The sequence below is a fragment of the Phascolarctos cinereus genome, unplaced genomic scaffold (genome assembly GCF_003287225.1).
Source record: "Phascolarctos cinereus isolate Bilbo 61053 unplaced genomic scaffold, phaCin_HiC Scaffold_1;HRSCAF=81, whole genome shotgun sequence".
Lineage (NCBI taxonomy): Eukaryota > Metazoa > Chordata > Mammalia > Diprotodontia > Phascolarctidae > Phascolarctos > Phascolarctos cinereus.
In genome coordinates, this window is record NW_027555514.1 from 15805970 (window position 1) to 15829286 (window position 23317).

The 23317-nt window shown below is 46.8% G+C and overlaps 1 protein-coding gene across 9 annotated transcripts in view; it reads right to left on the bottom strand.

The window, feature by feature from the left end:
- OSBPL3 (oxysterol binding protein like 3) overlaps window positions 1–23317 on the bottom strand; it is a 146374-nt gene that overhangs the window by 46163 nt on the left and 76894 nt on the right. For 6 of the 9 annotated variants that reach the window (XM_020993236.2, XM_020993237.2, XM_078150926.1 and 3 more), the window contains 6 exons: window positions 21215–21335; window positions 19017–19120; window positions 18756–18848; window positions 16964–17120; window positions 5833–5963; window positions 2085–2192 (listed from right to left, as the gene is read on the bottom strand). In XM_020993236.2, coding sequence (XP_020848895.1) covers window positions 2085–2192; window positions 5833–5963; window positions 16964–17120; window positions 18756–18848; window positions 19017–19120; window positions 21215–21335 — 714 coding nt within the window. The remainder of the gene's footprint in view (window positions 1–2084; window positions 2193–5832; window positions 5964–16963; window positions 17121–18755; window positions 18849–19016; window positions 19121–21214; window positions 21336–23317) is intronic. The other 3 variants (XM_020993238.2, XM_020993239.2, XM_020993240.2) reach the window with 3 other exon arrangements.

The window sequence follows — 23317 nt, forward strand, 5'->3', positions numbered from 1 at the left end:
TGTCTTGTGTCCTTGGCACACAGACTGGTCCACAGGAGTTGCTTGAGAAATGTTTGTGAACCCGAATTGAATTAGGAGATCTGTCCAAGGTCACAGGGCTGATAAATGGTGGACCTGGTGCTGCCAGGGCTCCCTCCACTGACCCAGAACAGCTTTTCCCCTGTACCTTTTCAAGGGACCACTGTTTCTTCCATTTCCACATTCCAGCTCTATCTCCTAAGTAATATTTAACTAAGAAATGACCATCTTGGCTAAGATCTCTTTAACCCAAGTCTCTTCGATGGTTGATAATGGCACTATTTTGCTCCAGACTGCTTAAGTATTTGTCCTGGCCCAGCCGAGGTTTGGCTGGTCCTTATCCCACCCTCTCTGGGGCAACCCCCTGCCCCCCTCTCCCCCCCACCCGGGCTTCAGGGCTGAGACCCAAACCCCAAGCAAGATCTTAAGGCCCCAGGGATATCCTATAGAGCCAAGCTGAGAGCAATCAGTTCAGGAAGATCTTCATCGAAGCTTGATGGTAATGATGATGGTGATGGTGATGGTTTACATTTATAGAACACTTACTCTGTGTCAGGCACTTTACACTTATTTGATTCTCACAACAACCTTGGGAGATAGGTGCTATTATTATCCCCATTTTACAGATGAGGAAGATGAGGCAAACAGAAATGCCTTGCCAGCGTCACACAGCTAGACAGTGTCTGCAGCTGAATTAGAACTCCAATCTTTCTGACTCCAGGCACCACCTAGCACAGGCTGCTTCCATTTCTAAATTGGGGCATATTAAGAAAACACACAGTTGAACTTCACAAACAAACCTAAAACCCCAGAGGCCTCTACTTTGTAGACAAGTCAGCTGTTATTAGGGCGTGTTACATCCATTTGGAAATGTCCATGACCAGTCCCAGGGAAAGAAGAAAGGCACAGGTCATTAGGATAATTGTTGGCCTTGGAAACTTACATAATGACTACAATCATATAAGAAGCATCACAAGAAATGATTTGCACACACAAGAAGATTAAATTGCATACCTTTTAAAAAAAGAAAGAAAGAAAGAAAACAAAATTCCAAATTCCAGAAATCAGGAAAGATCACATTATGAAGCGAAATGGGGGGAAAACCGCCCCGTTTCTTATGTTTAGCTTGTTTTGAGGCAATAATTGTGACAAAAATTTCCAAAGCAGATCTTGTGCACATGCACCCAGGAAGAAATGAAGCAGAAACATGCAGATTCATCAGCAGCCACTTCAGAGACCGTTTCCATTCTACCGCAAACACAGCTCTCTGGATGGAAATGCATACCGCCATGCACACCGCCCGCTAAACCAATCTGCTCACATCTTAAATAAACAACAAATGGCTAAAAATAACATCCTTTACCTTATTTGCCCCTTTCACAGCTAATTTTAGGGAAAGCACCCATCTGGAGATTTTCTCCTCATCTTAGAGGAACAGGGAGATTTCATAATAAGGCAGTTGCCTGAAAGCCAGGCTTTCTGATGCACAATTGGCTGAGAGACTTCAACTTAGTTAACAACACAAACTTCCCCTTATAGGAGATGATTGTCCCCTTTTCCATCATTTACCACAAAATCTTCCAAGGGATGGAAGAGAATAAAGGAAGAGTAGAACAGTTGTAGAAGAAAGTGGGGAACCAAAGCTCGTGGAGGAAAGTCTGGTCTCTTTATGAGACCCTCCGAGGGTTCCCTTGACCACCTTTCCCTCCTTCAGCCCATCACACACACACACACACACACACACACACACACACACACACACTCTCTCACATGCACACACACACTGATACCTGGGAGAGGGTGGTGGTATTTAGGGGAAAATGAAAGACAGACAAATAAAAAGGAAGAGGCTTCTGATTAATGATTTCAAAACCCAGCTAGCCTGATCTCTAAAGTAAACCTGCTCCCCAATCCTCCTGTCCTGAAGTCACAGGAAATGAGGACGGCCCAAGACTGGGTCTATGAGCAACCCTCACAATGGGACGAATCAGGCAGGAGGTGCAGAGTTGGGAAAAGGAATCATGCAGTAAGGGGACTGCAGTCATGGAAGAGAAACCCGTACCCACCTCTGCCAGACCATCACTTGACTTGGCACCGGCAGCAGAATCGAAGAACAGGGACTCGGCATGGATTCTACGTAAGCGGTCTTTAAGGTCTGTGTTTTGTGCTAGGGCCTGGAACATGTTAAAGAAATATTGGGGCCACATTAATAGAAGAGACGTGTCACAAAGGGCAGATCGACGGGCTGGACGGGATACGCACAAGAGATCCGTGAGAGCATCAGTCGATCCATTGTTATTGGACCCTACACCCTCACAGGTCCACTGAGAACCTCTGCTCACACTTGGATGAGCTCTGAGAGCCTCTGAACAGCCTTGCCAAGTTCAACCCAAGGGACGATGCCTCTTCCTTCCATCTTATGCCAGGTCCTAATAGGACTCTTTGAACAATCAGCCATCAGATCACCAATCCTACTACCTACGTGCCTTTGGACGAGCTGGCTTTCTCTCTCTGGGCCCTGGTTTGATCATCTACAAAATGAGAAGGGTTGGACTTAAATCACTTGTGTGGGTCATGGACCCTTTTGGCAGTGAGTCCGGGAAAGCCCATAGACTCCTCAGAATCACATTTTTAGATGTACTAAATACAATACATAAGATTACAAAGGAAACCCATTTTGTTGAAAAGCAGTTAGCAAAAAAAAAAAAGAATTAATGCCAAGTTCATGGGCTGCTGGTTAAGACCTTCTAGGCTAAATTATTAGATTGCAAGCTCCTTGAGGGAAGAGATTATCTTTTGCCTCTTTTTCTCTCCCCAATGCCTGGCACATAGTAGGTGCTTAATAAATGTTGAATGAGTTCTAAGATAAACTGCCTTGTGTTCTAAATCTATGATTCCATTATCCTCCCAGAAGTGGGTCTCTTCCCAGGCTGAAAGAAGAACAATCCGTCTACTCCCAGGTCCACATTCCAAGCCTTTCTGGCTTGTCAGAGCTTGCCATGACCTTTGAGAACTCAGGGTCACCTCCATACCATCCGGAGACTTCAGGCTAGGCAGGGCTCTTCTGGAGGAACATTTTTTTAAAGTGGAAGGGTATATCCAAACACATAGAAACAGTGGGATGGAGATGTTAAAAAAAGGAAAGAGAAAACCTGCAATGCCAGATTTCATCCTATCTGTGCTGGCTGCAGGTTTGAGTTTTTGCATCAGGATAAGAAGCCACACAGCAGCTTTTTAAGAAAATGATAGAAAATGGGACTCAAAGCTCTCTACGCCAGTAAAGGTTGGGCCAGAGACGTGGCCAGTCTGGCTCGAGGGCCTCCTGCCTCTTTTCCAACTTTCTTACCCTCCTCTATTGCCAGGCTGCTCATGACTGACCCCCTTTCTTCCCCTTCCTGTGAGTAACAAAGAAAACAGGCCTCTCCCACACCTCCACTGAGCCCTGCCCTACCAGCAGCTAATACCTGCCTAATCCTGACAAGAGCCAAATGGAGGCAGAAGCGTCAATGGGGAGCAAGATATGGTCAGAGGCTTAGAAGAAATGGCCTTCGAGAGACTTCCTAACCAGGAGGGATGCATTCATTCTTTGAGGTTATGTGTGTACTTACTGATCCGGCTTTGAAGGATTATTATGTTTCCTCCTCTTAGAAGGGCACCAGGAACAGGTAAATAGTAAGGGGTGAGCGAGCACGTCGGATTATCCTTTCTTTGCCTTTAAGGGAGTCCCTGTTCTACACGAGGGTTCTCTCAAAGGCAAAGGGAGATGGTTTCTTCTTTCTGACATTCCCAGCCATTAGAAGATGCCTCATTTCTGAAAGATGCTGGGGTCAGGAGGGCCATGGTCATTATGTTTGTGTTTGTGTTCTCTCTGATGCAAAAAAAAGAGGTCAACAGACTCTTCCCGGGCAAGTGGAGAGATGAGCTCAGTGAGGGAAGTAATAGGGTTGAGGTGGGGTGGGGGAAGGGAGTCACTCAGTTCTAGAAATTCCACTGCCCAGGTTGGATTACATGTGCAGGTTAGTTTAAAACATGCACAGATCACTTTAAAAGGCAGCAAAGGAGGGAGGGAGGAAAAGAGGGGGAGGAGAGAGAGAGAAGGAGGGAGAGAAAGAGGGAAGGAAAGAAGGAAGGGGGGGAGAGATAGGGAGAGAGAAAAAGAAAGAGGGAGAGGAAGGAAGGAAGGAAGAAAGAAAGGAAGGAAGGAAGGAAGGAAGGCAGGCAGGCAGATAAAAATTATGTAATCATGGCTGAAATGCTCTCCCAGGATCCTGGCCTTGCCCATCACATGTCTTAGCTTTGCTGTCTCTGTTGCAGCTCTTGGAAGGATGGAGAGAAGGCACAAACCTTACTGAAAAAGTTTGGCAGCCTTCTCCTCTGATGGCAGTGAGGCTCCTCTTCGACCTCCTCCCTCTCTATCCTTCACCTCCACACTCCCAGCCAAAAAGAGGAAGACACACAAACCCTGATCCCTGGTCAGTCCTAAGAGCAAATCCAACAATGAAAAGAAAGACCTCTTCTGTTTTAACTAGCTGGTCAACTCTCAAACTGGCTGAAGGGTGAATGGGGTTTCCACTGGACTAACAAGTGATCTTCTCCATGGGTAAGAATGTCAGAGAGAAAGCAGCATCACTTTGTTTTCATCTGTGCATGGAGTGGGATGAAAAGAGCCCCACTCCCCTCAGACCCTAATGCCATTCCATAAGAGCTGGCTGGTAGCTAGTCCAAAGAACGGTTGTTTAAATCTGTGTGTGTGCTGACCCCAGCCTGACCTTTAAAAAGGTTCTCAGATCCCAAAAAACCCTGGGCTTGGCACTGAATGCCCCTCTCAGTCTAGCTCCCAACTCTCATAGGTTTGTTTCACGTGAACCCCCTTCACACACACCCTTGCCAGGGAACCTGGCCTGCGAAGCTCGCTCCTGAACACAACGTCCCTTTTCCCACCTGGGCCAAGTCATCTGATCTCTGGAAGATGGGGATAATAGTAGCAGCCCCCTCCCAGGGCTAGAGAGAGGATCAGGTGAACCCACATAAGCAGCAAAGTGGTTTGCAAACAATGAAATGGTATACCCGTGTGAATGATCCCTATGCCACCTGTGCATGCGTGTGAATTCTCACTGTACAACATGTAATTTTTGGAGAGGACTGCAGGGAGGGGCTGGCCCTGTGACTTCACTGGTCTCGGGAAATCTAAGAGGAGTTCCCTGTCTGAGGCACACCAGCACCTGTTGAAATTCATAGTCACTTACAGAGGCTGAGCGTGTGCCCAAGTTAACACAGAGCAAGGACTAGAACCCAAATTCTGAAACTTACATTCTTAGTTTTGCCTGAGGGCTCTGACATGTTAAATGCCGCATACAATAAGTGCTTAATAAATGCAGGTTGAATTTGTTTGTTGAATGAAAATGATGATCATCTAGTTGGTTTATTCCCTCAGGAACTCTCCATGAAACCCAGGATCCAGACAAGCTAAGGAGACGTGAGCAAAAAGGAAGGAAGGAAGCATTTGTGAAGCATCTACTATGTGCTAGTTGTGTGCTAAGCACTTTACAAATATACAGTCCTTGTACAAATATCTCATTTGATCTTTTAACAACCCTAGGAGAAAGGTGCTGCTATTATCCCCATTTTATAGTTGAGAAACTGAGGAAGACAGATGTCAAATGACTTGCCAGGTGTTACACAGCTACTAAGTGTATGGGGTCTGATTGGAACTCCGATCTCCCTTACATCAGGCCCAGCACTCCGTACACTATGGCACCCCCTAGCTGCCTGGACAGTTCCGTATCTTCCTTCTTTAACACACATGTAACTTACGGATGATAAGGCATGCTTCAGACCCACAATCTGTGCAGATGGTGATGAGGAGGACTCATGCTCCATCATCTGCTTCAGTTTCTCCCTCTCATTTGATATGGTATTGAAAGCTGACTTTAAGGCGAAGTAAACTAGAAGATTTAAAGAAAAAAAAAAGGGAAGAGACATTTAAAAAAATGAGAGTACATAAGTTACCAACTATCTCAACAGTCAATTAATAAACATTTATTAAGCACCTACTATGCTCCAGGCACTGTGCTAAGGGCTGGTGATACAAAAAGAGGCCAAAGACACTTCCTGCCCTCAAGGAGCTTGCAATCTAATGGATAACAGTATCAGCAGTACCAGCCATTCTTAGGGGTGAAGATTCAGAGAGGAACAGTGTTACATCTGTGAGTGTTACACACATACAGACACAAACACACACCTAAATCGAGGCTAAGCCGTTGTCCCTCAACAGCCGGTGCCACGTGCCGCAAAAGCTTGTCCCGAACCACTGAGTCAGGCTGTGTCGACGCTGTGCCAAAACAACCCATTTTAGGAGTCAAAGAGGACAAACAAAAGTGTCTGGGCTTTCAGACCACTTCTACTGAACTCCGCTTATTTTAAAAGACACGCACACACACACACAATCCTTGATATTTTGGGTCTAATGATAAGTAGTCAACAATGTAAATTATTTGTTGCAAAGGTTTTTTTTTTCCTCTCTCAATTGGGGGTAGGAGTTGGGAGGGAGATTCCCTCCCCCCACAAATAAAAAAGAGGGTCATGGAAGCATTTAAAAGCAATGCACAGCAAAGAACTGGAAATTGAGGGGCTGCCCACTAATTGGGGAGTGGCTGAACAAGCTGTGGCATATGGTTGTCATGGAATATTATTGCATCATGGAAAATGATGAGAGGGATGGTTTCAGAAAAACCTGGGAAGTCTTATGTGAACTGATTGATGCAAAGTGAAGTGAGCAGAACTGAGAGAACATTGTACATCATAACAACAATATAATAAGGATGAACAACCGTGAAAGACTTAGCTGCTCTGACCAAAACAGTGACCCTCCACAACTCCAAAGGACCCATGATGCTATCCACCTCAGAGAGAACTGATCGACTCGGAGTGTAAATTGGGACAGACTTTTCTTCACTTTCTTCTTTTTTTGCAACATGGCTAACATGGAAGTATGTTTTGCGTGACTTCATACATATAATGGGATATCATATTGTCTGCTTTCCCAATGGGCAGAGGAGGGGCAGGAGAGGACAGAATTTGGAACTCAAATTTAAGGGGGAAAAGTGATGTTAAAAATAAATAAATAATCATTGAAAAAAATAATAAAATCAATGCATAGAATAAAACAGAAGGAAAATCAGAAGGAAGGACAGACAGACCAACAGGAGCAATCTGAAAGTTACCTGTTGAATTCATTATATACTTATGTAAGGTAAAACCCATTTCATATGAAAAGAATTTGCTTGCTAAAAGTGGCCCCCAAAAATTCTGTAAGAGGGAAAAAAGAAAACCTTGTAAAAAGCAACTTGTGAAGAAATAAAATATTGATAAAAATAAAATACTGAGGAGAGAGCCAAACTGTTCCAAGGAGCAGACAGAGAACTGCCCTTTGGGGGCTCACAGCATACTGAGAAAAATTCTCAGCAGACTGAGTTTAAAGAATGATGGAGGTAATTCAAACTGCAGCGCATTATTGTCCATTGGCTCATTTCTGTGGCTGTTTTTTTTTTTTTGAGAGAATCAACATTTACAACTGAAACTGTAAATCGAATGATTGTTTGGGGACTGTGAGATTATTATTAAAGGACAGTGTAGTTCATATCTTTCAGAAACAGTTACTGATTAGCAGGAGTCTGTGACTTGAATCTTTAGTAGATAAAGGAAGAAAGAGAGAAGGAGGAGGAAGAGGCAGAAGAAGTAGCAGGAGGGAAAGCTGAGCAGGGGAGGAGTCACAAGAAGTCATGGAAAGCTAAACAAAGAAGTTTTTTCCAGCTGAGAAAGCTGATTTTTCAGCTGCTTTGATGGGAGTCTGCTGATTGGGAGAGGGAATGTTTTGCAGATTGGCTGGCATAAAGGCTTGTTCAGCTGAAAGGGTTCTTTGGCTACGGTGCTGAGTGGAAGACAGCTTAACTCTGCTGCTGTACATACATAGTTTTCTATGTTTACTGTTCTGTAGTGCCATCTATATCATAAGAAAGGGGGAAAAAACTCAGGCAGTTTCACGCTACCTGTTACTACCCTCTATAGTTTGAGAGGGAAAGAAAGAGAGAGGAGAAACAGGCTTTGAATTTGTTTTGTTATAAGCCAGGCTTACTGGGGAAGAGGTTTGGCTTGGGTTTGCTAGAAGACATCAAGAGAAAAAGCAGAATCCCTTTAAATGAAAGGCTGGCTGGGCTTGTCTGAATTGCCCAGAGAGTCACCTTAGAGAGTATTGTACTTCTCTGGCTGAAGAGAATTGCTTATCACTAAACAAATGTAATGTTTGTGTATGAGTGTGTCTCTATATAGATAGAAAAATATAGAGACATACACATATGTCTGTATAGATATATATGCAAACATATCTATAGATGTAGGGAGATGCATTTGTATGTGTGTTTGTACACACACACACACTCATCCTCAAATTTGCACTGCTAAAAAGGTATAACTTTTTTTAGTGCCCTATTAAATGTGTCTGTGAACTACAGAGGCTGTCACTGATCTATTGGCTAGAAAGCAGAAGAGAACCAACTTTGCCCATCAGGAGATTGGTAAGGACCAAAGAGGGGCATTTACCAAAGAAGCAGCTTTGTGTGGTGCAGATTTTTCTTGAAGGAGTCAAGGACATCAAAGCCTGCAATCCAGAGCTGTGAGATGCTTCTGGTGTGTGGGTTTCCTCATGCATGTACGTATGTGTCCTCTCTCTCCCATGGATACTCTATGCATTGCTGGAAGAATATGACTCAGGTTCTTGAGTGGACTCTTAATTTTTCTTTACTATAGAAGGCTTTTGCCTTTTGCTCAATAAATGTCATGTTTGATTATTCCTTTTCTTGCCTTCTACTGAGAAAATGATATCATTATCATCGCTTTTGCCTTATTTTTTTTAAATAAATGTTTTATGGTTAATGTTTTATAGCATCACTCTGACTGACTGATTTTGTATAAATGGGAAGTACACCGGTAGGGGTTCAGTAGCAACTAGTGCAAGTGTTTCCTTCCACGTTAGGGTTATCCCTATGGCCCTAAGAGAGTGATTAAAGAACAGAAACGTGACCATGGCCAGTTCCCAACTCTGGGAAGAATCCCAGAACTGATGATGCGAAGTAGGTTGGGGTTCATGAAGCAGCACAGAGAAAGGGGAGTACTAATGACATGTCAGACAGCACTCTTGCAGGCTACACTGCCCCAGTGGCTGGGCCACCCCCTCACTACACTTAAAAGGAAAATTCAAGTATACGTAATACAGATTTGCAGTTTCACATACAATCCTGTTTCTGTTCTACTTTGCCTATGAAAATGCTCAGCTTAAATTCTGAATTTTTAAAAAGTCATAACCAAAAAAAGCTTCAATTTAAGGGACAATAACAGTCTAGATGATGAAGGCCTGAACCAGGGTGGTGGCAACAACAACAATAATAATAATAATAACCAGCATTTCTATAGCACTTTAAAAGTTGGCAAAGCTCTTTACAAACATTATCTCATGTCATCTTCACAACAACCCTGGGAAGCAGACGCTATTGTCTATCCCCATTTTATAGATAAGGCAAGTAAGCGAGACAGAGGTAAGTGATCTGCCCAACGTCATCGAGCTAGTCTGAGACTCTACTGGATCTCAGATGTTCCTGATTCCAGGTCTGGGACTCTGGCCACTGCCCTGGCTGGCTGGCCATCTCAGGAGGGAAGGGATGGAGTCAAAGAGGTTGTGGAGATAGAAGAGATGAGCCTTTGCTTCTGATGTTATTTGCAGACCTCTGTGTTTATGTTCAAAGTCATAGAAAACAGCAGCTTCCAGACTCTTCAAGAATGTTCTCTCTCTCATGGACGTGTTCTTATTACTTATTCACAAAATGATTTCTTAGCTGTTTATTTGTCCCTGGCTGGCTTTTTTTTAAATAGATTTTTTAAATAGAAAAAAAAAGATCAAAAGGTCCAAGTGATAGCATATCTTTACATCCCTGGCAAGAGAGCCGGATGATCAGAGCCTCTGTCTTAGCAGCAATTATCACCCCAGACAGGGAGCCAAACCTCCTGCACAAACAGCCTTTTAAGGCAACTCCAAGTGCCAGAAACAAGATCTTTGGTTCATCACAATTGGACTTGGGGAATAGTTTAAGTTCTATCCAATTAAGCAAATATTTAAGTGCATGTAATGTGTAAGGCAGTCTTAGGAATGGTTTGGATTTTTACTGGAGTTTTTTGGTTTGCTTGTTTGCTTGTTTTCTGGCATTCCCAAAAGATCAGAGACAACAAATCCTTCCAAGTCTCAATTTTCTCTCATTTTAAAATCTCACTGGCTCCCAGGGTGGCAAGGTATAGTGAGAAAGCATAAGCTGTGGAGTCAGAGGACCTGGGTTCAAAACCCAGCTCTGCCACCACTGTAGACCTTAGGAAAGTCCCTTCCATTGGGCCTCAGTTTCCTTCTCAGTAAAATGAAAGGGGCTGGACTAGCTCTGATCCCAAGATGCATCTATGATGGATGTTGTCTCTGGGCCATATATTTCTACTCAATAAAATGATAAGAGTTGGACCAGATGACCGCCAGGTCTAAAATACACAATCTTTTGCTTTATTTCTATCAATAATCAGAGATTAGAATCTCACTTTTTTGGTTTGTTTTTTTTTGGGAGGGGTGTTAGGCAGTGGGGTTAAGTGACTTGCCCAGGGTCACACAGCTAGTAAGTGTCATGTGTCTGAGGCCATATTTGAACTCAGGTCCTCCTGAATCCAGGGCCGGTGCTCTATCCACTGCACCACCTAGCTGCCCCTCCTAGAATCTCACTTTTTAAAAAACCTTTTAAGGAAGGACCTAGGCATTCTCCTTCATTGATCCTGGAGCAGCCTCAGTCACTGCTTAACTACCTCGAATTAGCTTGCCAAGTGTTTTCAGGGCTGCTACCCGTGTTAGTCCAATGTGGTCTCTAGTCTACATCTAACCCTCTCATAGCTATTGGTAACTTTTCCAGCACTGGCTGTCAGGGCAGAGGTGGGGAACACCTCCCTCTGCCAACAGTCAATAAAATACTGTGTTATTGCGTCTGACACAGTTTGCCAACTGAAAAAAATAGCTCTGCGTCTACCTCTCACACTGTAGACAGGAATATATCACTTAACAATAGATATATACTTTTAAAATGGGTAGGCCAATTTTTTAATGGGATGGCATACTTCTTTCTGAAATGTGCAAAGTAAACAGAATTAGACTTGCAGTCAGAAGACTTGCATTTGAATCCTGCATCAGACACTCATTTTTAAAAATTCAACCAACATTTATTAGGCTCCTACTGTGTACAAGGTACTGTACAGAGTATAAACTCCTTTGTTTGGCATTTCAAACTCTTCATAAGCGGGTCCATTCCTCCCTTGGCAGTTTCTTATTTTCTGTTCCTCTGCATGTGATCTACATTCTAGCAACATGGGCCTACTCAGCACGGCTAAACAGACCTTATTATCCTTCCCCCTAAACCCTCCCCCTCCCACCTTCTGCAACCCTGGGGAGCAACGCCCCCCTCTCAGGCTCCTTTGCAGCATCTCTCGAATACAGCCCCCCTCTCTCCTCTGACACTGCCCGCCTTCTCCCTCCCCTAGGCTGTCCTCACCTCACACCAGGACTACTGCGATGGCCTTCGGGCTCTGCCAGCCTCCAGTCCTTTGTCTCTTCAGCCACCAAAGGGATTTTCCTAGAGCTCAGGCCTGACCGTATCACCCTTCTCCTCCCCCTCCCCGACTCCAGTGGCTTCCTCTCACCTCCAGGATAAAACACAAAATCCCTGGCATTAAAAGCAGTTCATAATGTAGCCCTATGCCCGGTTTTCTCACGCCTCACAACCACCCCCTCCCTGAAACACATGACTCACACGTACTCTTCATGCAGTGACAATGGCCTGCTGGCTATTTTTCAAACATGACCCTCCATCTCTGGCCTCCGTGCATTTGCTCTGGCTGTGCCCCACACCTGGGATGCTCTTCCTCTTCACCCTTGACTTGTGGCTCCCCTGGCTCCTTTCCCCACCTGCTACAGGAAGCTTTTCTCAAGCCCTCTTAATTCCACTGTCTTCCTTCTGTGGGTTAATTCCAATTTATCCTGGCTATTCTTGCTTGTACATAGCCTCCCCCCTTCGACTGTGAACTCCACAAGAGCAGGGACTGTCTTTTGCCTTTCTTTTTGTATCCCCAGCACTTAGCAGAGTGCCTGGCACATAGTAGGTGCTTAAATGCTTCCTGACTGATCAACTGACTGCTGTTTTGAAGTACCTTGAACAAAACGCTGCATTTCCCACCTCTAAGCCTTTGCCCTGGTCATTCCCCATGCCTGGTAAGACCAACCCTCTCACCTCCACACTTTGCTTCCCTGGCCTCTTGCAATACTTAGCTCAAATCATACTTACTGCAGGATTGCCTCACACACTTACTAATTGTGTGACCCTGGGCAAATCATTTGACCTTTATCATCCTCAGTTTCCTCATCTGTAAAATGGAAATAATAAAAGCACGTACTTCCCAGGGTTGTTACGTGAATCAAAAAGAAGTAATGTGTAAAGTCCTTTGTGACAAGTCAAGAGCTAAATAAATGTACACTATAATTATATTACTGTTAATAATACTCTTCTGGCATTACTATATAGCCACAAGCCATGTAACCACACAGCGTCCAAAGAATGAATGCTGAAGGTCACCCAGAGCCTAAGGAGAAGTAAGTGGACAGAGCAGAGCAAAGGAAGGCCAGGAGAGGAGGAGAGCTGGGCACGGCCCAGGAGGGAGCATCATTAACCCGATGAACATCCGCCTGTCCCCCATTGGTCCCCATTCCATAGCAGCCATTCTTAACCTGCCACCATATTGATTTTTTTTTTGTGATAACTGCATTTCAACATAATTAGTCACCTTTGTAATCTCATCTATTTTGTTTTATGCTTTTGAAAGCATGACTCAGGGAACAGGTCAAGCCTGAGCTCTAGGAAAATCCCTTTGGTGGCTGAAGAGACAAAGCACTGAGGGCCAGCAGACCCCCTGGTGTGAGGTGATGAGGGGCTGGGGGGGTGAGCGTCAGAGGAGAGAGGGGGCTATATTCGAGAGATGCTGCAAAGGTGAAATCCATAGGCTTTGGCAACAGAAGTTTATACCTTGCCCCAGGGTCCCACAACCAGGAGGAAACTGAGGCAGGCTTTGAACCCACGTCTTCTTGTCCCCAAGTCACAGCCACTGAGTGACTAAGTCAAGCCTTGCATGAATCAACCAGCCCTGCAACAAGGATTTATTAAAAGCCAACAGGATGTGCCAGGCACCGTCCTGGGGAGACAGATACACAGGGAAAAGTTCTCACTCTTACCCTGAATCTGCCTCCCAAGCTAGCGTGCCCTGTCTGTGATCCCATCTCGACCCTGAAGGAATTCTCCCTATTTAAGGGGTGTTTTACAAAATCAACAATCATTCTCTAAGTTATTTGCTTTGTTTAAACATTGGGTTTTTATCTGTTGAATCACTTTCCAGCAAGCCTCCCTCTATGTAGAAACAGATGTGTTTTGGTCAAACCACTCCCTAGCTCCCAGAGACAAAGTGAAGGAAACACTTCAGAAAACCTTCTCCACCACCAGCATGACAGGAACCACTCTGACTGAGCTGGCCTAAGACGATTCTAGTTACCTTTCATCTTTTTTCTTTATCTAAGAGCCGAAGTGAGATCCTGATAATTCCAAAAGCACATGAGGAACCCTGGACAAAAGGTCCCTCTGACAAAGTGGAGCAGCCACTGGACCTCCTTACTTAGGCTGAGTTGCTGTGAAATCAGATGGAGGGGTAAAGAGTGGAGCAGCTAGGTGGTGCAGTGGATAGAGCACCAGCCCTGAAGTCAGGAGGACCTGAGTTCAAATCCAGCCTCAGACCAAACACTCGACACTAGCTGTGTGACCCTGGGTATGTCACTTAACCCCAATTGCCTAAAAAAAGAAAAAAGAGAGAAGAGGGGTAAAGAGCCCTGTGTTCTAAGTTGGACAGGGAAAGTGGTGACAGCCAAGAGAAGAGTGGGGAGACTGGCCTCTTGGACCTCCCTCCTGGCAAGGCTATCAGGGCATAGGAGGGAAGGACCTCTTTCAGCTAATCAAGTGCTACTGTACGAGCTTTCACATGCTTGGTTAACTCAAAGGGCCTCCTCTGAACAGAACTCTCAGAACCTCAAAGTCCATTTTAAAAGCTGCAAGAATGAGGCACAGTCAGACAGCCAATAGAAATCATTCTCGTGTGACAGCTGGTGCAAGATGAGGCTGTCCACCCAAGTGACTCCCAGCTTTTGCTGATCAGTAACTTTGGCCCTGTCTAATGACCAGGCAGAGCTCTCTTTCAGGGGCCAGATGGATTTCAGAGAGGCTGGGAGAAGGAAGAAGAAAACCACATTAAGCAGAGAGGGGTAGACTCCTCAGAGCACTGAACTTGGAGCCGGGAAGGCCTGGATTCAAATCTTGCCTCAGACACTTATTAGCTGAGCTTTCTGCAGGTTAAACATCCCCAAATCCTTCGAAGGAATGGGATGAACTTGGGTAACTTCACCGTCCTGTTCGCCTTCCTCTGGATACTGCAACTTGTCCTCCCAAAAATAAAGCTCTCACAACCGGACCCAAGTCACAGCTTGGTCTGACCAGGGCAGAGTACAGCAGGCCCATCGCCTCCCTCTCGCCAGATGCTCAGATGAGGAGCTCCAGGGTTCAGATCGCAGCCCACACACTGGCTAGCCAACATCCTTTCCTCCACGGTGTCTGCAGCCCAGGAAGGCTTTGGCTGCCTGGGTGTTGAAGCTGGCTTTGATCCCTACCAGCTCAAGAGCTGCCTGGGGTCCTGCAGTCTCCATTTTTAGAGCATGATGCTCAACAAAGAGTATCATCTCAAGGTTAGAAATGATGAAGAAACTTAGGTTGTGGCGGGGGTGGGGGTTGCTGTCTTAAATCTTGAGGAAAGGGGCAGCTAGGTGGTGCAGTGGATAGAGCTCAGGCCTTGGAGTCAGGAGGACCTGAGCTCAAATCCAGTCTCAGACACATGACACTTACTAGCTCTGTGACCCTGGGGAAGCCGCTTAACCCTGACTGCCTCACCAAAAAGAAAAAAAAAATAATTTCGAGAAAAATAAGCCGAGGGAAGCCTTTCTGCTGCTCTGGAATGGCTGCAATGAGTCTAGCCAGGCTGCTTTCCCAAGCTGGTGCACCCAAAATAAACGAGGCAAGGAGGGCAGGGAGACCAGCAGTCAGCCCTTTCCTCAGCAGATGCAATCAATGGGACTCTCCCCGTTGGTGAGCCAGAAGACAGCTCCCACAGGATTCAGCAGCTGCTCCTTCAGTACCCGACGAAGTGGAGGACTGCTGGCGGCTAACCCAGGAAAGTCAGTGCCACAAACATCTGAACGTGAAAGGTACCCAGGACAAAAGTGGGGCGTTCGAGGCTTCCACAGAAAAGCGGGCTGAAGGAAAATGTCACACGGGTGTGCCCTCGTTCATTCATTTCACAAGCACTGATGAAGCACCTGCTTTGCAGCTTGCTAGCACTGTGCTGGTAGAGTCTGGCCCTGGGGTCAGGAAGCCCAGAGTTCAAATCCCACCTCAGACCCTTACTAAATTGCTGTCCTGGGCAAATACTGAACCTCTGGCTGTCTCAGTTTCCTCTTGCACAAAACAGAGATACCAAGAACACTTTTCTCTCGTGGTCCTTGTGAGGGACCAATGAAATCACGTAAGCCAGTCACTTTGCAAAGCTCAAATGATGCTGATGCAATTTCGTCTCAAAGGTTGAGAATTGTGACCCAATAAATAACCACGGTCTTTTAACTCGTCCTTGAAAGCAAAGCCCTTCTTCTTACTGCTGGTATTCTGTATGACTGTAAGGCATGGAGCACGGAGGCTTCTAAAGAGCTGACAAGCAGCCTTGAACAGAGAAGAGTTCAGAGTTGGGAGCCACAGGGGCCAAGCCCAAATCTTGGCTCTCTCTTATGGACCTATGAGACCTTGAGCCAATCACTGCCCCTCTCTGGGACTCAGTTTCCGCATCAGTAAAATGAGGTAGATGGCCTCGAAGGCCTTGCCCAGCGGATACTGAAGAGGGCCGTGGTGGCCACAAGCAGGCCAGAGCACACCAGGAGCAAGCGGAGGAAAGGATGTCCTCTCAGGAATGTCTGTCGCGCTTTGTACATTTGTGCTTGTCTCTCATCTCCCCCGTTAGATTGTAAGCTCCTCGGGGGCAGGGATGGCCTTTTGCCTCTTTCTGTGTCCCTAGGGCTTAGCACAATACCTGGTACGCAGCAGACACTCAGTCAATGTTAATGGACTGATTGAGTGTATAAGCAAGAAAGCTGGGCCGAAGGATGACCCATGGGCAGCCCCCGGTCTTGATGGGGACCTTGACCGGAAGAGAGAAATCAAGGAAGGTGTCAGTCTATCGGTGCCTCTTGTGGGGGAATCTTTTGGAAGGGAAGGAAGGGCTGATGGCTCACCAGATGTGACAGGAGGAGGACCTACATTAGAGAGACCACGGATCTGTGGCACTACCGAGTATATGCACAAAAACGGCAATGCAGACTTGGGCTTGGCCTTGAGAATGGGGCGGGTTTTAACTGCTGTGTTTCAGGGAGCTGATGCTCCCATGGAGGTAGCAGGCATTTTGGGCAGGGGTGGGGGAGACAAATAAGGAGATTGGCCTGATGGCTCGAGAGGCAGGCAGGAGGGCTGGTCTCTAAGCCCTACCGAGGACACATCCAGGTGAGGTGTGCTTCTGGTCACTTGCCTGGAGTACTCAGAAAGTGCACAGGGATGGCTGGAGAAAGACCACCCACTTAGAGGAGCTAAGGACGCCCAGCAGTCAAATGCTCTAGACACCGTGCTGAGAAATGCTTTTAGCAACATTCCATGAAATGTATCAAGAGAAAGCAAATCAGTGTGCTTACCTTTGTGTGCAATGTGACACAGGTCTTCTTGCATTTTGGAAAATTCTGATGAGGTTTCAGAGCCATCAGAATAATTTTTGTCTTCCCCAAAATCTAGCGTTGACAGATTCGGATTGGACGCATGAAGCCTGACTGGGCCCAAATAAGGCTTCGGGACCTGTGGGGACACCAACAGGAGGGGTTTCTGAAGGGGCGGAGCAGGAGAACTCTCCCCTCCCCCCCCGCCCATTCCTTTCCCCCTAAGCGAGATGCCACAGTCAAGGTTCAGACAGGGGGCAGAAGCAGTGCTCCATATAGATGACACGGCCTCTCTCCTCTGTCCTTGGAGTTTGAAAAAACCCCAAACCTGAGGAGTTCTGAGAGCCATCTCACCCCTAATAACTTCCACTGGGGTGTAAGTGGGCAAGACGTCATGTGCACTTTCAGGAAAGATGAGTGACAGACAGCTGCAAAGGGGAACCTGGTATTCTACTGCCTTAGTCCTCCTGAGCAAGGAGGAGTGAGTGAGGCAAGGGCTACACCTGGAGTCAAGAAGACCTGGGTTCAAATCCCACCTCCGACACTGGCTAGCTGTGTGACCCTGGGCAGGGGATTTAATGCTTCAGAATCTCAGTTTCCCCATGTGAAAAATAGAGCCAAAACAGGCCCCTCCTCACAGGGTGGTCGGGAGGCTCGAGCCCCAGAAGGTGTGCAGGCTGCTCACTGCCCAGCAATCTAATGACTGTGTCTGGGTTGCTCTACGGACCCCGCAGCAGCTGGCATCAAGCCAGATTGTCCCTTCCCTTCCCGGAGGGAATGTATTTCTAGGGGACAGTTATCTGTCCCTGGAACATCTTTCAGGGCCTTTAAATAAGTATGTGTGGAGAAGCTGCAATCAGCATCCTTGGGGGGAACACCCACATTGAGAGGATCTCCAGTTCTTTGGAGAGGCAGCTTTGTACAGTGATCAGTGCACAGGACTTGAAATCAGACTCTGACCAGTGAAACTGGACAAGTCAGCTATCTCTTTATGCCTCAGTTCTCTTCTCTATAAATGAGGGGTGATCTGTGATTTTCTGACCCGTGAGTCTTGGCTTTAAAGGCGGCCTTATGCCATTCAAGCAGCCCCCCTCACCTCTGGACCCCCTAAACCTCAGCTCCCCACTTAGCCGTGGTCATCAGGGCCAAGCCAGGCTGCTACTTTGGTCGAGAAAATATCCCTGTTAAACATGGCAGGCTGGGCTACAAAAGTGGCTTTGGAGTCCTAACAGCAGCTCGGGAAGCTGCAAGCGTGACACGTGCAGCCACTGGGGGAAGTGGTTTGTGAGCAGAAGAGATACAAGAAACTGGACAAGGCTTTGCCCCTGAGCAGCTCGAGGCCTCTCAGATTCTGAGCTGCTGACTCAGCAGAGCCCCAGCAGAATCTGAGGCAGTGGGGAAGGACCACCATTAACCAAGGCCACACTTAAGCAGGGAAGGAGTGCTCAGACGAGTCAGAGAGAAGGGGGAAATGGAAAGTCCTTGGGCCGCCTCTGGAACTGCCAATCTGCCGCCATCTTCTGAAGTCAGTAGAACGACCAAAGCCCACCTTCCCCTGCCCCAAGGAGGAGCTTTTTCTCATCTCTCCGATAGCAGAGGCCAATCCCCATATCCTTCATTATCCGCTCAGGACCTTTGGGGATTAGTCAACAACTAGGCCCTTTGGGATTGGCCCATTTGCCCACGTCCAGAAGTTGTTTTTTTCTGTAAAGGGCAGAGTAGCAACAGAGGTGGGGTGAGCATGCCGGGGTGGGGGTGGGGGGGCTCAGGTTACCTGCAGCATTCCTTTGGCCTCTTTGCTAATAGCTCTTGCCCGCCACCGTCTGTGGGGTCTTTTTTCCTTTTTAGGACTTTCAAAAGCTCCACCCTTCATTACAAAAGAAGAAAGAAGGAAAGAGCGTGAGGCTCCACAGAAAGAGTCTGTGGGGCCGACAGAGAAGCACCAAGCTCCATCCCCAGCAGCTGCCAACGGGCTGCCTCCCGTCTGTGAGGCCCAGAGGAGGAAGGAGAGCGAGCCTGGGGGAATCACACTGACCTGAAGGGCGTTTATCGCTGGGGCCGAGTAGGTCCTGTGAAGGACCTCCATGCTCTGGAGGAGGTGGCTCATCTCCACCAAGTAGGTGTGACAGTGGGCCAGATCTGGAAGAAGACGAACACAAGTAAAGCGAAGTGATATCATAGGAGGGTTGGGTTAGAGCTGGAAGGGACTGCAGAGGTGAGCTAGTCCACTTTTACAAAAGTGGAAACTGATGTCTAGAGAAATAGAAGTGACTTGTCCAAGGTCACACAGACAATAAAGGACAGAACTAGGATCTGAACCCGGTCCTCTGACTGAACAAATTGTGATACAGGAATGGCAGGAATCTTAGTGTGCTGAAAGGATGGATACGTGGAATTTGGAGAAATGGGGGAAGACGTTTACTGGTTTAGCATGAAGGCAGAACCTACAACATGGTATATATACACGATGAGTACCATCAGGGCAACAAAGACAACACCATGTGGGAACTGAGCTCTGACGAGCGGCAATGACCGATCTCCACCTCAGGCTGCAGACGACGCAACAGCTTTCTCTCCTCTTGCTAGAGAAGTGGCGGACAAGGGGGGCAGAAAATGGCACAGACTGTCAGATATTTGTGTGGTTGACCCTGCATAACCTTTTCCTTGTTACAAGGTCTATTGGGAAATGTCTGTGAGGTTTTTAAAAAGACATAATTGTTTTTTAAAAAAAGGATATGAAATCTTGCATCACATTTCTAATTTCATAATCATAAATTGAACAATGCAAAAAAAAACCACACTTGCGGTTCTCCATTAACAAGTGCATGTGGGCTTTCCCTAAGGCCCATAAGATCCAATCTCCTCACCCCACTGCTGTGTCAGAGGCCTCCCTCTGGCGTTTTTCATGCTTCCTAGATACCAATGTTTAGGACAGCTCCCACCTCATCAATATCAACTACTCAGAAATGGCTGTCACAATCTGACACCTGCTTGCATCTCCTGGGAAGGCTGCAAGGTCACAAGGGAGACATTAATCCTTGCCCCACACAGCCGACATCAAAATATCACACTGTATCTAGAACAAAGCAGGAGGCTTCTCCTCATGGAGGGTCCAGACTTTCATGAAAAAGTAATTATCTGCAGGTTTGCCCAAAACATACAGATTTGAAAAGGCATGCTTGACCTAGTTCCCTGAACCAACAACTGGCTCTAATGTTTGCATTCTCTGTGAATCCTTCCATCCTTATCATCAGTCCGTTGCTCTGATAGCCTGTGTCTTGATCTGGAAATCTCACCATGGACTCTGGAAAGGTCTCCATTGCAAAGGCAGCTTTCCAAGGTCAAAGTTGAGGCAGCCTGGGAGGACAAAGCTCACATGGCCATGGGGGTGATCAGACTGGTATTTGTGGAGGAGGGAAGATGAGTTACCAAGCTTCAACCTGACACCTCTCATTAGCTAAGAACCTGGAGAGTCCAACCCCAAGCAGGGCAAAGGGCAATGGATTGAGAGCCAGAGGACCTGGGTAGAATGCTGGCTCGGCTAATCTGAGGCCAAGAGGTTGAGAGGAGAGAGTGATGCTAGACTCGGACCCCAGATCAGAAGCCATGTAGGCCAACATTTACAGAGGCAGAAACCGAGGCCCACTGAGCCAAAATGGCTTCATTAGATAGCAGAATCCAAACTTCAGAACCAGGGCATGACCTCGCCGCCAAAGCTGCGCTGCTTTAGCTGTGATAGAGAGGGCAGTGTGGTGCAGTGATAAGCACGGTGGGCTCAGAGTCAGGAGAGATCTGGGTGAGAGCCCAGCCTCAGAGGCTTATTAGCTGTGTGACCATCAGAGAGTCACTCTGCCTCAATAAACCTCAGTTTCTATATGGGTGGCATGAAGCCTGTAAGACCCACCCCACAGGACTAGTAAAACCTCAATGAGACAGTGCACATCAGAGAAACGGGCTTATTTGAAAGCACTGTGTTAATGTCAGTTGCTGTGATTATTATTACTCCATTAGGTGACTGTGAGCCAGTCACTTCCCTCTGGACCTCACTTTTCCCATCTGAAGAAGCAGCGGGTTGGATGAGGTGATCCCCAAGGTGCCCCCTGCTCGGCATTCCCCACGCCATGACCTCTTCTCCAACCAATTGACTTCAGGAATAAAGAGGAGAAGGGAGACAAGAGAGGGGGCCCAAACATCCCTCAGGATAAAAAGCAGCCTGAGCTCTAGATACTCTACCTTTGGAACATTTTTCCATGTCTTCAGAAGACTGTGTCCATATGGGGAGCCTGGCTTCTCCGCAGCTGAAGGACAAATTGCTTCCCGTCTGCAATGAACTCTGCTTTGATATGCTGCTGCGCTGTTCCACAGACAACAAAGGTGATGAGAAACGCAAACACATCCCAGAAGTCTGGCGGAGAGGCTTACCAAGTGGTCTGCCCTGGGATGGGAGGGAAGGGCCTGGTATGGAGACCCAGTGGCCCTCTGAGGCTCGGGGATTCTAGCCCCCCATGGCCGGGGAGCTAGTGTCTGACCTTCAGCTCCATTTCTTGGCTTCCCCTCCTTCCAAATGACAACAGTGTCACAGATCCAGCCAACAGTGAAAAATCACTTGGAATGTATTTTTTGCAAATACCCATGGCCACGTGAGTTTGTCCTTTCATGGTCAGGAGAAAAATTGAGGTCAAGCTAGGTGAGGGAGATAAGGATGAGAGAGGAGACAGAGAGAGGGAAAGAGGCAGGGAGAAAAAGAAGGGAGGGAAGCAGAGGGGGAAAGAGAAAGGGGGAAGAGGAAGAAGAAGGAGGAAGGGAGGGGAGGAGAGGGAAGGGAGAAAGGAGGATAAAGGGAAAGACAGAGGGAAACAGAGAGAGAGGAAGAGAGAGAGAAAGAGAAGGACAGAGAGACACAGAGAGAGGCAAGGAGGGAGGGGGAGAGAGAAGAGAGAGGGAGAGATAAAGAAAAGGGTAAAGAAAGAGGGAAGGAGAAAGGAAGGGAGGGAAAGAGAGGAAGAAAGAGAGAGAAAAAAGAAGGGAGAGAGAGAAACACAAGCAAACACATTCGGGGGAGGGGATGTATTCTTTTCTACATACTCCTACTGTCTTACCTTTAGTAAATGATCTGGTTGCCCTAGTTTGGACTGACTGCACAAACACAGTGAAATAATTAAGTATGATTAGAGGAGAAATAGTAACAAGGAAAGAATGTCTCATGAAAGGATCAATGGACCAACTCACAAGACCCTGGGTTCAAGTCCCAGTTCTTCCAGTTAAGCAACTTAAGCAAGTTTTATATAGCTCTCTGAACCTCAGTTTTCTCATCTGTAAAATGGAGATAATAATAGTGGCGTTCCTGCCTCGTAGAGGTATGATGCAGATTAGATAAGATAACAAAGTGCCCTGTGTCAAGCACTCTATGTCTGTCTGTCTGTAACCTGTCTTCTACATTTTGCTGCACAACCATGTATTCATGCATGTGAAGCAGGTTCCAGTCTAGCACAAAATCTCAGAGTTGGACAGGATGTCAGGGGCCACCTAGTCCAAGCTGAACAAGAATCCTTTCTACAAATTCCCCAATAAAAAGTCGTCCAGCTTTCACTTGAAAATCTGTAGTGAACAGAACTCACCACTTCCTAAAGAAACCCACTGAACTTTGGGATAAGCCTCACCCCAAGGAGTCCCAACCAGCCTGGCTTCAAGTCTCCCTCTCACGTCCCTGGCTCCTCTCTCTGGACCCAACCAGAACAATCCTTGACCCCTCATTTACATGGCTACCCTTCGAATACTTGACAGTTCTCCCATCTCCCCACCCTGACCTCTGAGTCTACTCTTCTCTGGGATAAACATTCTCAGTTTCCTCAAATGAGCTCCATGTACCAAAAACTCAAGGTCGTTCACTATACTGGTTACCCTCCTCTGGACACTTTCCAACTTGTCAATATTCTTCCCAATATGTGGCCCTCAGAACAAAAGACTCCAAATGTGCTCAGATCAGGACAGAGCAGGGCAGGACTGTCACCTCCCTTGGTGGACTCTATACAAATTCATCACTTTCCATTCTTTCTTCCCAAACCCTTACTCTCCACAGATCTAGGTATTGGGGGTACAAGGACTCCTTCCTTCCTTCCTATTTTCCTTCCTTCCTCCCTCCCTCCCCTCCTCCTTGTTCCCTCCTTTGCTGCTTCCTTCCTTCCCTCCTTCCTCCCTCTCTTCCTTCCCTCCTTCCTCCCTCCCTTTCTTCCTTTCCTTCCTGCCTCCTTGTTCCCTCCTTTGCTGCTTCCTTCCCTCCTTCCTCCCTCTCTTTGTTCCCTCCTTCCTCCCTCATCTCCTTCCTTCTTCCCTCTC